The 13,900-nt window shown below is 46.3% G+C and overlaps 1 protein-coding gene across 1 annotated transcript; it reads left to right on the top strand.

The window, feature by feature from the left end:
• The first annotated feature begins 147 nt into the window (after positions 1–147).
• LOC132475098 (A disintegrin and metalloproteinase with thrombospondin motifs 15-like) lies at positions 148–13,853 on the top strand. The gene is made up of 8 exons (XM_060076074.1): positions 148–1,407; positions 3,170–3,302; positions 4,484–4,651; positions 6,778–7,061; positions 7,444–7,621; positions 7,831–8,006; positions 8,504–8,679; positions 8,844–13,853. The coding sequence occupies exons 1-8, from the start codon at positions 433–435 to the stop codon at positions 9,979–9,981; spliced, it is 3,228 nt and encodes a 1,075-aa protein (XP_059932057.1). The 5' UTR covers positions 148–432; the 3' UTR covers positions 9,982–13,853.
• Positions 13,854–13,900: the final 47 nt, after the last annotated feature.

The following is a 13,900-nucleotide window of genomic DNA, read 5'->3' as shown; positions in this document are numbered from 1 at the left end:
AGCTCTATTTGGATCATTATTCATCTATCTGTGAGGAGCTGCGCTTTGCATCCCGAGTCGTCCTCCATCTCGGGGTGAGGCGCGGGGGGGGGGGGGGGGGGGGGCATACCACACATCCTGCACCGCAACATCTGTGGAGGCAACTGCTGCTTTGGGTTGCAGTAGAAATACAGAGACATGGCCAATAAGCTCGCCATAAACGCACCGCCTTATTTCGGATGATATTACTTCTTCCAGTAGTTTCCTGGTTTCTAATCTCATTAAAGGGCGTGTGAAGAGCAGAGGAGCCGGAGGAACCACCCCTGGCCAGGACGCATCCCGGGCAAGGAAGCACCACGGGTCAGGACGCACAAGATGCGGGAGGCAGAGAGCGATCACCAGGTCCTCTGACCGCCGTACGGCCGCGGTCTATCTGGCAAACTTGGAGCAAAGATGGTTCCACTTCGTAGGTCGTGGATCATTCTGATGGATATTTTAATATATACCAAACTGAACCTTTGCATGGAAGTCGATTTTTGCACACCGGTTGAGCTCGACGAGCGACTTGCAATGAGGCAACTCCTGGGGCGCACGGATAGCACGGCTGAAAACCATGTAGTGTTTAAACTCAATGCTTTCAGAAAAGTATTTTACCTACACCTTTCCCCCGATTCTAATTTCCTTGGCCCGTTAAGTGTAGAGCACCGTGCCCCTGCCTCTGCAGGTGGAGCGTCGAGGCAGTGCTTCTATTCCGGCGACGTGAACGCGGACCCGCGCTCCTTCGCGGCTGTCAGTCTCTGCAAGGGGCTCCAAGGAATTTTCGCGCATAACGGAACGGAGTATTTTATAAGCCTGTTTGGGGGTGAAGAAAGTCCGGAGGCTGGGAGGACTTTTGACAGGACGCATGTCATCCGTCGCCGGACGCGGGCTCACTTTAGTGATGGAAGCGATGGAAGCGGTCCCTTCGCCAGAAGGTGCGGAGTGGCACACACTAACGCTAAGTTCAACCTTTCCTCGGATACTCTGCAAAAGTACGAGTTCATGAAGGAATTCGAGATGGATGGTGCGACCGAAACCGTCATGAGATCGTTGGGAAGATCGAAACGCTTCGCATCTATCCCCAGGTTTGTGGAGGTGCTGGTGGTCGCGGACAACTCAATGGTCAAATTCCACGGCGATGACCTCAAGCATTACCTCCTGACCTTGATGTCGGTGGCCGCCAGGCTTTACAAACATCCCAGTATTCTGAACTCCATAAACATAGTGGTGGTAGGCTTAATGGCGATACACGAAGAAGACAAGGGGCCTAAAGTGTCCAGCAACGCAGCTCTTACGCTGCGTAATTTCTGCTCCTGGCAGAAAAAGTTGAATAAATACAACGACAAACATCCCGCCTACTGGGACACAGCCATACTTTTCACCAAGCAGGTAAGAAGTCGAGACATTGTGTCACTTAAATTGGTACGTTAATCCTGACATCAAGATGGAGAGAGCATGAGATCAGAGAAGGAGGTGGAGAATAATAGAGCAGAATTATTGAGAAAGGTAGAGCATTTGATTTGAGCATGAGATTGAGATAAGATTAGAATGATAGGAAGGATGTTGATGAGGTTGAGAACGATGGTGAGCAGGAGATTGAGAAGGCTAGAGCATGAGGTTGAGAAGGCTAGAGAGAATTACGTTGAGAAGGCTCTGGGGTGTAACGATACACAAAAGTCAGGATTCGATACGTAGTTCGGTTTTGTCACAGTTCGGTAGGTTTTTCGGTACAGCAGGGTTGAAAGAAACCAAACATACATTTATTTTCATGATTAAACTGTGGTTTCCTAAACAAACTATGTCAACAATGAATACCAAAAGGTATGTCATTACTGCAATTACACAATTTACTGACTGAATTTTTTTATTTTGATTTGATTTATTAAATTGTATCAAACAAATGCCTTACACACATGAAAATACATCAAATACAATTGAGGATAAAAACATAAGAAAGTCCAGGACCTATTTCCATTGTGGTCCTCAACACAAAACATCAGGTCAAGACAGGAGAAGACACTCACAAAGTGTGTGATAATCAATAAAAAAAAGAAAAAAATCGTAAAGATAAAATAACTATTTATACTAGAGAGCATGAGTTTGAGAATGCTAGAGCATAACATTGAGAAGGAAAGAGCATGACAATAAGAAGGGTGATAGAGCATCCCATTAGAGAATGAGAATTAGAGGAAAAGAGCATGAGGATTTCTGATCTGATCTTCTGCAGTGACCAAATGAGTATTATAGTAATTAAAGTATATAAATAAATCTGTCACCTTTAAATATGAGAGTGATACAGAGGCTAATGCCAATTACTGATAGCCCACGCTATGTATGCTCACAGCCAGTGAATGCTGAAATACAGCTTAGTTGGACCTGGGTCACGACGTTCCTTGTAAGGTTCAAACAGACGCCTCACATGCAGTGATAGGATGGGAATGGCCTCAAGGTCATATCCACTCCGGGTCATTAGGAAAGAAGATAAGAACAGAAAAAGACTAATGATAATTCTCTAGTGATACGTATGATTTTTAAAAGTCAGAGTATTGAGAGGATTTGAACACAGAGGGTTGTGGCAAAATGCTCTTCATTATTACATAAAACAACAACACAAAAAAATCTGTCACGGATAACAATCAGTGGGTACGTAGTAAGAGCACTAATCATACAGCCTCAACCACTTTGACATTGAAAAAAGTTGTTGAAAAAACGACTATTGGTGTTTGGACACCGACCCCAGGTCCTATTTACCTATATGCTTAAATAGACTTCATTGTCTTTTAAATAAGTCACTGCTGTCTGCACAGGCTATTTTGCTACGTTCCCCAGAATACTCCTTCCATCAGACCTCCCTCAAAATCCACCAAACCCGTGACCAACTCGCAAGCTTTATCATTTGGTCTGCTTGACATTGTGAAAGTCTCAGGGTGGAGTCATGCGTGTTGAGTGCACAGGCAGAGTCTATGCATGTACCAGGTAGCTATGTAGGTACGGGCTTACGCCTATTACAGGCCTGCAACTGCCTCAGAGCATTTTATTTATTGATTTGCTGTTAAGATATTAAGATAATTTAAATTATACGGGAGTATTAACTACCATATTTATATAACCTAGTTCACAGAGAAATCCAATTTGATCTCCTGTGATCCAGGACCTTTGTGGGGCCAAAACCTGCGACACTCTGGGGATGGCTGATGTGGGGACCATCTGCGACCCCAAGAGGAGCTGCTCTGTCATTGAGGATGACGGCCTACCCTCGGCCTTCACCACAGCTCATGAACTAGGTGAGTGATACCACCCCTCTCTCATTGGTCACACACCCCTCTCATTGGTCACACCCCTCTCTCATTTGTAACTCCTCTCTCATTGGTCACACCTCTCTCATTGGTCACACCCCTCTCTCATTTGTAACTCCTCTCTCATTGGTCACACCTCTCTCATTGGTCACACCCCTCTCTCATTTGTAACTCTTCTCTCATTGGTCACACCCCTCTCATTGGTCACAGCCCTCTCTCAATGGTCACACCCCTCTCTCATTGGTCACACCCTCTCTCATTGGTCACACCCTCTCTCATTTGTACCTCTTCTCTCATTGGTCACACCCCTCTCATTGGTCACAGCCCTTCTCTCAATGGTCACACCCCTCTCTCATTGGTCACAACCCACTCATTGGTCACACCCCTCTCTCATTGGTCACAACCTCTCTCATTGGTCACACCCCTCTCTCATTGGTCACACCCCTCTCTCATTGGTCACCCCTCTCTTATTGGTCACACTCCTCTCTCATTGGTCTCATCCCTCCCTCATTGGTCACACCCCTCTCTCATTGGTCACACCCCTCTCTCATTAGTCTTGACCCAAAAAAAAAGGTTGTGTGTGTGTTGATGCGGCTTGAGTGTTGGATATTACTGTAAGAGGTCATTTACACAGATTAAACTGATTTGAGAGTCTGTTGACTTTCATTTGTTGAGACATAATAATGACTAATAGCTAACTATCGTTTCTATCAAGTGTTTTTATATCAACCCTGGTTGGGTGGGATGGGGGGTATGTATGCCTGCCTGAAACCAGATGTGCGAGTATTGCCAGATGTCTCAAGGTCCCAACAGAGGCATTGGTTTACAGGGCCTACTCATATGTAGTCATTGTAGAATTCCCCTTCCAAAGTCAACATCAGATTGTAAAGACGCCCATTGTGAGTGTTACTTCTCTCCTTTGTTTTATATGACATGAGTATGGTAGAACATGGTTTGAACCACATTTTCCCTTTCAAGCTGATGAACATCAGCGCATGAACGCATGCCATATGTATTGTTAGTTACCAAGCACTGCTGCCTCATCATCTGCTTTCAAAACCCGGTCAAATCAGCCATATCAGATTTGACTGTGATTTAGAATATACATGGGGACAATTCCAATGAAATTCTAATTTTCTTTTACTGATCTCTCTCTCCCCCTCTCTCAGGCCACGTCTTCAACATGCCCCATGACAATGTGAAGGCCTGTGAAGCGGTGTTTGGGAAGCTGAGGGACAACCAAATGATGTCTCCTACGCTGATTCAGATTGACAGGAGCCGGCCCTGGTCTGTGTGCAGCGCTGCCATCATCACAGAGTTCCTGGACAGAGGTCATGGTGAGCACCGATGCCCTTCAACTAGGGAGTAGAACAAGAGGCAGGGAGTACCGTGAGTGGAATCATGGTGCAGGATAGCCTAGTAGTGCATTCCATACGTCATTCCCAATGAAATCACAAGCATTGTTACTGCCGGCTTCGAGAACCAGCCAGTAACAAGGGGCTCTTCCCTACTCCGCTTTCAAAGACCATATCTAGAAAGTACATGGAAACCAGAAACAGAGCGGTCTGTTGCCTGAACAGCAGGGCCAGCTGTGCTGGGAACTCCCTGAAACGTTGTTTCCTGAAACGTTGTTCCCTGAAACTGGTAGTGTAAGGACTGAGTGTAAGGAAGGTACTGAGCATTTCAGCAGCTTTCCTTTAAAGGTGAGATATGTAACATTTCCGAATTCAAATATCTAGAATCGACATGACCTTGGTCATATATTTAGTTGAGTTCTGTACATCTTCCCAAATATTTCCAGCAATGTTCAACCCAGAAAAACTCTTAGTCAACTTTGATTAAACTTTGATGGGTTCCGCAATGGTTACAAAAGAAAAAAAAAGGGTCTCGTTCACGAGCTGTGCATGTTTACTCTATGTCTAATGATCAGTAATAAATGTATCTTATCCGGGGTAAGAATGAGACAATCCGCGGTCCAAGTCTAGCGGTGATAACTGAAAAAGGAAAGACAGAAACAATGGCGTTGTATATGAAGAGACATGACGAGCTGATCCACAGTCACTTAGCCCCGCTGGACCCACGGAGACTTTGACCCCTGTCCTCCCCGCTTCAGATGGCTTACTACAGAGCGCCTATTGTGGACTTGGGGCGCTTTGAGGGAATTAGCATACACAGAAAAACATAAATCACAACATGCAGGGTTTACATTCACACAGGACACCCAATGAATGAGCAGGAATCACTGTGTGGAAAAGGGCGTCAATGAGACCAGCCTTCCTGGCAGCTGCTTACTGAGACAGATAGACCATTACCAAACCATCAACACATCTAAATCTACTTTATTTTCTTAACCACAAAATAGAGTGGCTTAAATACTGCTAAGCTATATTGGATTCATTGAAACAATTATGCATACAAATATGCTTCATCATAGCATCCAATAGGCCAACAAACTGGATGGCCTGTGCTGGTATGTGGATTCCAGCAGTGCAGTAGAGTCAGTGTCCACCTGGCTTAGGCATGCAGCCGCTACCTCTAGGAGAGTGCTTTTCATGCTCTTGATTCCCTGGTCGGTGCTGTGCTCACCAAAGAAACAAGTTTAAGGGCCGTCATGGCAGGGATCACAGTAGCTGTAGTCTCAGCACTCTCTACCCTCGTCACTTCTTCAAAGAGAGCTGAAGCCTGCACTGTCTTCTCCATTAGGGTCCGCTGGGTGTCCATCAGCGTAGCTGGAGGGTTGTGGTCGGCTGTATAGACAGACACTGAAAGGCCGATCTGCATCATGTAGTAAGCGCTGTTCCAACATGCACTTGTTGCTGTAGGCGCTTGGCTGGCATTTTCAAATCAATGTGGATATCTTCCAGGCATGCGTAAGCCTGTGGGGAATGCTTAAATGGCCTCCGCTTTTCCTTGCGTTAGCCAGTGTGTCTGTGAGGATGTGCTGAGTAAGCAGACCCTCTTGTCCAACCAGTTGAAGCGTGTGATGCAGCCCATGCTTGGAGACAAATATCATCCATCGCTTTTCCCTATTTCGGGACGGGGCAAACACGTTCCCTATGTTTAGTCTTACAAGTTCTACTCCATAAAATGTTTGTGTTTGTTTTTGTTTGATCGAGAGACCCCTAGCGGCAGGATGTAATATAATACCTTTAAACCTCATGTTCCTCATCTTATAGCAATAATAGTAATACTAGTGACTTTCAAATTCCCAAATCATAATTGTCAGCAAGTCCCATTGACCAAGAGGGTGATACTGTATTCAGGCTGTCATGGTTATCACTGGTGGTGGTGAGTTAGGTCCCCCCTTCACTGTAAGTTTCTTTGGGTCATTGAAAAGCGCTATATAAATATAATGAATTATTATTAATTATTATTGATATGGCTAACCCAAATTTAAAAGGACCACAAACTCTTAACACAATGAGGTTTGATAGACCTGCTGGTTCTGTTTGGCTTCTGTTAGGAGAATGTTTGCTGGACCAGCCCCAGAACCAGCTGACTCTCCCAGAGACCCTCCCTGGCTCCAGCTACAGCCTCCACCGCCAGTGTGAGCTGGCCTTCGGGAGCGGCTCCAGGCCATGCCCCTACATGCATCCCTGCACCAAGCTATGGTGCACGGGGAAGGCCCGTGGGCAGCTGGTGTGCCAGACCAGACATTTCCCATGGGCAGACGGCACCAGCTGCGGAACCAGCAGAGTCTGCTACCGAGGGGGATGCGTGGACAAAAACAACACTGTGCACATCAAGGTCAGTGTAAGGCGCTGGGAGAATCCTCATGCCCATGAGGAAATGGGAGGTTCTTCCCAACATTTCGAGTCATCAGAGATAAAGCACAAATACACCAGCAATACATGGTGCCAGCTGGCATAGTGCACTAAGGGAAGTAATGCTCAGACCCTTTTCGCTCTGTCCACTGTGCACCACCATCTTGAAATGTCAACAACTGATCATGCCACAGCTGACTACAGATGGTTATCATGAAGATGTTATTGAGTAGTCAATAATGTAATGCAGCGGTAAATATAATTCACATTCACGTCTCGAAATTGTATTTTTTGTTCATTGTAATCGTTTAATTCAATGCAAAGCTAGTTCTGCCTTAACCACCACTCCTGATTGTCTTCCCCAGGTGGATGGCAAGTGGGGAAAGTGGGGTACGTTTGGGGCCTGCTCTCGGACCTGCGGTGGGGGGGTCCAACTGGCCAAGAGGGAATGCAACAATCCTGTGCCAGATAACGGCGGAAAATATTGCTATGGCCTCCGCATTAAATACCGCTCCTGCAACTTCAGTACTTGTCCTGAAACAGGTAAATAATAGCATGATATAATGATATGAAGCATGAGGCATCATCGAGGCAATGGAGATGTTAAGAGCAGAACAGATGGGTTGAAACCTCTTGTTCTAAAGGTGGAGTTAAAATATAAAACCTCTTGTTTTAAAGGTGGGTTTGAATCCTCTTGTTCTAGACACAGGGTTAACCTCTTTGTTCTAAAGAGTGCTATTGTTGTTGTGCAGGTAAGAGTTACCGCGAGGAGCAGTGCGAGGCGTTCAATGGCTTCAACCTGAAAACCAACCGCCTCAGCTCCTCCGTGGGCTGGGTCCCCAAGTACTCAGGGATCTCTCCCAAGGACAAATGTAAACTCATCTGCCGAGCCAACGGAACTGGATACTTTTACGTGCTCGCTCCGAAGGTATGTATCATCCAAATCAAAATGTTTTCAACACTTGGGCAAAGCGCACAGTGATTCGATTTTAGACTTTGCAATAAACCAAACATGAATTAGTCAGTTTGTAAAAGAGATGAAGGTATTTGAATGACCTGCAGCAAAATCGTATTCAACACGAGGAACTGCAGTCACAGGTGTTTCCAGTCAATGTTGTGAACAGTCAACAGTGAGGCAGGGAATAGGAGCGGCAGCTGGCAGGACAAGGAGTCCTCCTTGCTGTCTGAGAGGGAGGGAGAGAGGGGAAGCATGTCAGGACAGTATCACTTCACAGCTGCGGCCTGTGAGCAAGTATTTATGCAAACGGCAAATAAACAAGCATGTGATGGCAACCTAAGCCAAGGCCTGCTGATTCCAGTTCTACTATACACAAGCCATGGCCATCGGTTCTACCTCTTTCACCACCTTCAATGTAAACAGACATGACTTGTAAAGTGGGCGTCCTGATGGATGTCCCTGCTCAGGTGGTGGATGGGACCCCCTGCTCCCCGGACACCTCGGCTGTGTGCGTGCAGGGGAGGTGCATCAAGGCTGGCTGCGACCACAGGCTCAACTCCAACAGCAAGTTTGACAAGTGTGGTGTGTGTGGTGGAGACAACCAGGCCTGCAAGAAGGTGTCGGGACATTTCATGAAACCCATGTAAGTACAGGATTAATAAGAACAATCGACTTCCGTCCTTGGCATTTGCATCGCAAGCTTCAATAAATGTGAATGTTATTAGCTTAGAATTAGCACAACCCATTTGTTTTTCATCCTGCGGTACATTGCACCCATGACACACTCATTCCACCAATTCATTTCAGACATGGCTACAATCTGGTGTTAACCCTGCCGGTCGGGGCCTCCAACGTGGACATCCGCCAGCGGGGGTACCGGGGCCTGGTGGGAGACGAGAACTACCTGGCGGTGAAGAACCAGCACGGCCGCTACCTCCTGAACGGGGACTACGTGGTGTCGGCGGCCGAGCGGGACCTGCTGGTGAGGGGCAGCCTGCTGCGCTACAGCGGCACCTCCACGGCCGTGGAGACCCTGCTGGCCACCAGACCCCTCCAGGAGCCCCTCACCGTGGAGGTGCTGTCCGTGGGGAGGATGACCCCGCCCAGGGTGCGCTACTCCTTCTACGTCCGCAGGGAGGAGGAGCCCCTGAAGGAGGAGGAGCGCCTAAAGGAGGAGGAGCCCCTGAAGAAGGAGGAGCCCCTGACGAAGGAGGAGCCCCAGAACAAAGAGCAGCCCCTGAACAAGGGAGCGCCCCCACGCAAGAAGGAGCCCCGGAACAAGAAGGAGCCCAGGAACAAGAAGGAGCCCCAGAACAAGAAGGAGCCCCAGAACAAGGAGGAGCCCCTGAAAAAGGAGAAGCCCCTGAAGGAGGAGGAGCCCCTGAAGGAGGAGGAGCCCCTGAAGGAGGAGGAGCCCCTGAAGGAGGAGAAGCTCCTGAAGGAGGAGAAGCCCCTGAAGGAGGAGAAGCCCCTGAAGGAGGAGGTGCCCCTGAAGAAGGAGGAGCATGGGCGTGAGGGGGAGCCCCTGAAGGAGGAGGAGCGCGACAAGAACAGCGTGCTGGCTTACAGCAACAAGGTGGAGGCTGAGGAGCCGGCGCTGGGCTCCAGCCGCCCAAGCCAGTGGGTGGCGGGCGAGTGGGACAGGTGCACGGTGACGTGCGGCCACGGGCTCCAGAAGAGGCCGGTGGGGTGCCGGGGTGCGGAGGGTCGCCCCGCGGGGGATTGTCACATGGGCGGGAGGCCGGCGGCTATGAGGGTGTGCGGGGCCCCCTGCCCCCTGTGGGACGTGGGGCCCTGGGCACATTGCTCCAAGTCCTGTGGGCGGGGCTACAAGCGGCGTCCACTGAGGTGTGTGAGCCACAACAGTTTGACTTTACCCAGAGATCAGTGCTCTGGAAGGAAAAAGCCTCAGGAATTGGACCTCTGTAATTTGAGGCCATGTTAAATAGAGACGAATAAAAACAATGGAACATTTTACCTGGGCAGAGAAAGGAGGATTCAAAACGAATGTTAATACTAATCCCTCCTCAATTGAAGACACCATTTCATTCAGGGACAAGACTGCACCATCAAACACCCTCTCGCTGTGTTGGCTGGCTCTACCGGGCTTTAATGGAGAACAACACCAGAGATGCTCCTGTTTCCTACTTTGAATGGACATGAACAGACTAAAAGTCGTGCCCTCATCTTCTCTATTGGTTGACAGCCTCTGGCAGTGGCTTTTAGAGAGTCTACCTCTAGTTAGACATGTGAGACTAGTTAGACAGAGTAAAAATAGGCAGACAGAGAGTATTGGACTGTTGTTGAGTCACCAACCATGAATTTATATTCAAATAAATTGAACATCATACACAAACACATACAATGTAAGCATTTAATTAATCTAATCTAATAAGAATAAATATGATTGGAGGGTGATTAATGCTGCATGATAAAGAAGGGAGAAAGGCCAGTTTAGGAAAAATGTAATATTGGTTGAATTTTTTAATCATTCAAAGAAATCACTGAACTTTTATCAGACCTACATATGTTACCTGTGAATTAAAAGTTGCAGATTGAAACTAACTGAAATCAGCCCTCCCTTTATAACAACTACAGTGTCCTGTTCTGGCCTGTGTTGTATAAGGTGTCCTGTACTGGACTGTGTAGTGTAAGATGGCCTGTATTTTGTAAGCTGTCCTGTACTGGCCTGTGTTCGGTAAGCTGTCCTGTACTGGCCTGTGTTCGGTAAGGTGTCCTGTACTGGCCTGTGTTCGGTAAGCTGTCCTGTACTGGCCTGTGTTCGGTAAGCTGTCCTGTACTGGCCTGTGTTCGGTAAGGTGTCCTGTACTGGCCTGTGTTTTGTAGGGTGTCCTGTACTGGCCTCTGGGGTGTGGGGTGTCCTGTACTGGCCTGTGGGGTGTGGGGTGTCCTGTACTGGCCTCTGGGGTGTGGGGTGTCCTGTACTGGCCTGTGGGGTGTGGGGTGTCCTGTACTGGCCTGTGTTGTGAAAGGTGGCCTGTGCTGTATAAGGTGTCCTGTACTTACCTGTATTTTGTAAGGTGTTCTGTACTGGCCAGTGTTGTGTAAGGTGGCCTGTACCGGCCAATTTTGTGTGAGGTGCCAGTAGGGACAGCATCTAGTAGCCAGGTGTCAAGTGATGAGGTTCTTCAATAGATTTATAAATTGTGTTTAGTTAAGCCTCTCAATGGAAGACTATAGGTCATAGCTTACAAGTAACGGTAATTTTACATTGAACACTATTATTAGTTGCGCTTTTTTATGTCGATATAACAATTATAGATCATGGAGCTGAATGGGACTCTACACAAACGGCACAATTTTGATTTTGCGAAAAAGGAACATTAGCTTTTATCGCATTAAGGTAGATTGTTCTCATGGCTTTTAGCCATTAGAACATATAAATCAGTTAAACCAATCACAATCGGGTATCTTTGTCATAGTCACCATGGAGACACCATAGGACAAGGCGGAGGCAACAGCCTATTTAGGTTCTCAACACACAGTGTTCTAACTGCATAGTTGTAAACTACCATCATATACCTATACTTATCCTATCTGTTACATGTATTAATCATCCATAGTGGTAAAGTACCATCAGAGATCTATAAATATCCCTATCTTTTATATGTATTGATCAGTCATCCACAGTGGTAAACTACCATCATATATCACTATCTGTTATATGTTTTGATCATCCATAGTAGTAAACAACCATGATAGACCTATAATTATCCTATCTGTTACATATATTGATACTCCATTGTGGTAAACTACCATCATATAAATATTATTACCACTATGTGTTACATGTATTGATCATCCATCTCAATAGCAGTTGGCGATAAAAAAACATATTTGAGAATATAGGTTGCCTTTGATAATATGTATGATGATGTATTCATTTCGGATACCAACTTTCTCAGAATGAGCGAGAGCCCACTTTAGTTATCGGACAGGGAATACAACCTCGAAACTAACGTTTCAAAAACATGGATCCTCGAACTGCCATTCTATAAACTATTTTACCCTACTTGCAGCAGTGGATGTCCACGTCTGAGAGAGGGTTAAGCTTTTAGACGCTAATAGCCCTTTCACACATTCTCTGTATGATACCTGGAGGGGCTGTATGCTTAAATGCAAATGTGCGAACCCGCACCTCTAGAGTCTACCCAGTATTTACCCAGAGTTTACCCATAATTTACCCAGAGTTTAACCAGAGTTTACCCAGAGTTTACCCAGAGTTTACCCAGTTTAGCCAGAGTTTACCAGAGTCCACCCAGAGTTTACCCAGAATTTACTCAGAGTTTACCCAGAGTTTACCCAGAGGTTACCCAGAGTTTATCCGGCCAGGACCCTGGTGTAAAGTCTATAGTAGAGTAGAGTATCGACGAGCTGGAGAATTCCCAGTGAGCAAGTGAGCATGTTGCTGACGTGTTGTTGTTGTGGTGATGATGTTTCTATCATGCTACTGGCCAAAACTGGGAGCACAGAGGGTAGCTGCTTCGTACTTTTCTCTTCTTGCCTGTATTTTGCGTTCCAACTTCTGTTTGCTTTCAGCTCTTCTGTCGATATTGTGGATACGTCTAAATAAATGCAGTACTAAAGGAGAAATCCGGTGTAAAATGGATCTGGGATATGTTGGATAACGAGTTGGAATCTTCGTTTGGGAGCAAAAAAGCGCATATAGACACATTCTTAATTTGACTGTTTGTAGCCGATTCTACCAAAACCGTTGACGGGTACTGATGGTATTGTCTGTATAAAATTTCCTTTTTAATGATCAATCTGTACGCTTGCAAAGTTATCAATGCCTCATTTTATATGTTAAGACCCATATTATACTACCAAAGAAGTGTCAGACTACTTCTAGCCTTTTAAGTGGTTTAATATAGCTATTTCGTTTTTACCATGAGACCCTATCGTTCCAAGTTTATAGCGTTTTGGTAGAATCGGCTAAAAACAGCCAACTTAAGAATGCGTCTATATACACTTTTTTGCTCCCAAACGAACATTCCAACTCGTTATCATACTAAACATATCCCAGATCCATTTTACACCGGATTTTTTCCTTTAATATCACCGCTAGAAGAGTCAGCATTACAGAGTTTGTTCCTCAGCCGATATCTTCAACGTGTTATAAACAAAACCATGACTAACGCTGCATTCTTTCTGCATCACGCCCTCCTCCAACACTTACTCCTCCTCCTCTCTCCACCTCTCGCCACCTCCCACTCCCTCCTCCTCCTACACGGCCTCCTCCTCCTCTCTCCACATCCTCCTCCTCCTCTCTCCACCTCCTCCTACACGTCCTCCTCCACCTACTCTCACCTCCTACACATCCTCCTCCTACATGTCCTCCTCCTACACCTCCTCGTAATGCTGCGTTGATTCATGGGATTTAGGTCAATTTAAATAAATGTTGAGTCAAAGAAAAGTAGCGTCAGTATTTGTTATTCCCCATGTGAGCCAGCCAGTATCATATGACCTGAGATGAACCAAGTAACGGTATGCAGAGTTCAGGCCTGCATGAGGACAGGGAAATGACCAAAGGCTTCCTCTGTAGGACAGCAATACTAACACGGGAATCAGAAACACAGAACGCTGGTCCGTCAAAGCCCACAGCACCCACCCTTAACCGTTGGCCCGTTTGGCTCATGGTGCATCTGAATTGTGTAAATGTAAAGTTGTTAGCAATGGCGCTATTTTGTTTTACATCATTTTTTTTATTGTTTCTTGTTAGCTGTTTTTGTATACTATGTATACATCCATTCATGCAAAAGACGTATATATGAATATAAACATTTGTTGATTTATGACTTGATTTGTGTGTGTTATTTGATATGATACATTACATTCCTGAA

This window comes from Gadus macrocephalus, chromosome 16 (genome assembly GCF_031168955.1).
Source record: "Gadus macrocephalus chromosome 16, ASM3116895v1".
Lineage (NCBI taxonomy): Eukaryota > Metazoa > Chordata > Actinopteri > Gadiformes > Gadidae > Gadus > Gadus macrocephalus.
The sequence above is the reverse complement of the archived record's forward strand: the minus strand, read 5'-3'. Positions and strand labels throughout refer to the sequence as shown.

Excerpts from the sequence above, each read along its gene's own strand:
- LOC132475098 (XM_060076074.1), top strand. The coding sequence starts at position 433 with ATGGTTCCACTTCGTAGGTCGTGGATCATTCTGATGGATATTTTAATA. Across the intron at positions 3,303-4,483 it reads CACCACAGCTCATGAACTAG|GCCACGTCTTCAACATGCCC; the intron begins GTGAGTGATACC and ends CCCCTCTCTCAG. Across the intron at positions 7,062-7,443 it reads ACAACACTGTGCACATCAAG|GTGGATGGCAAGTGGGGAAA; the intron begins GTCAGTGTAAGG and ends TGTCTTCCCCAG.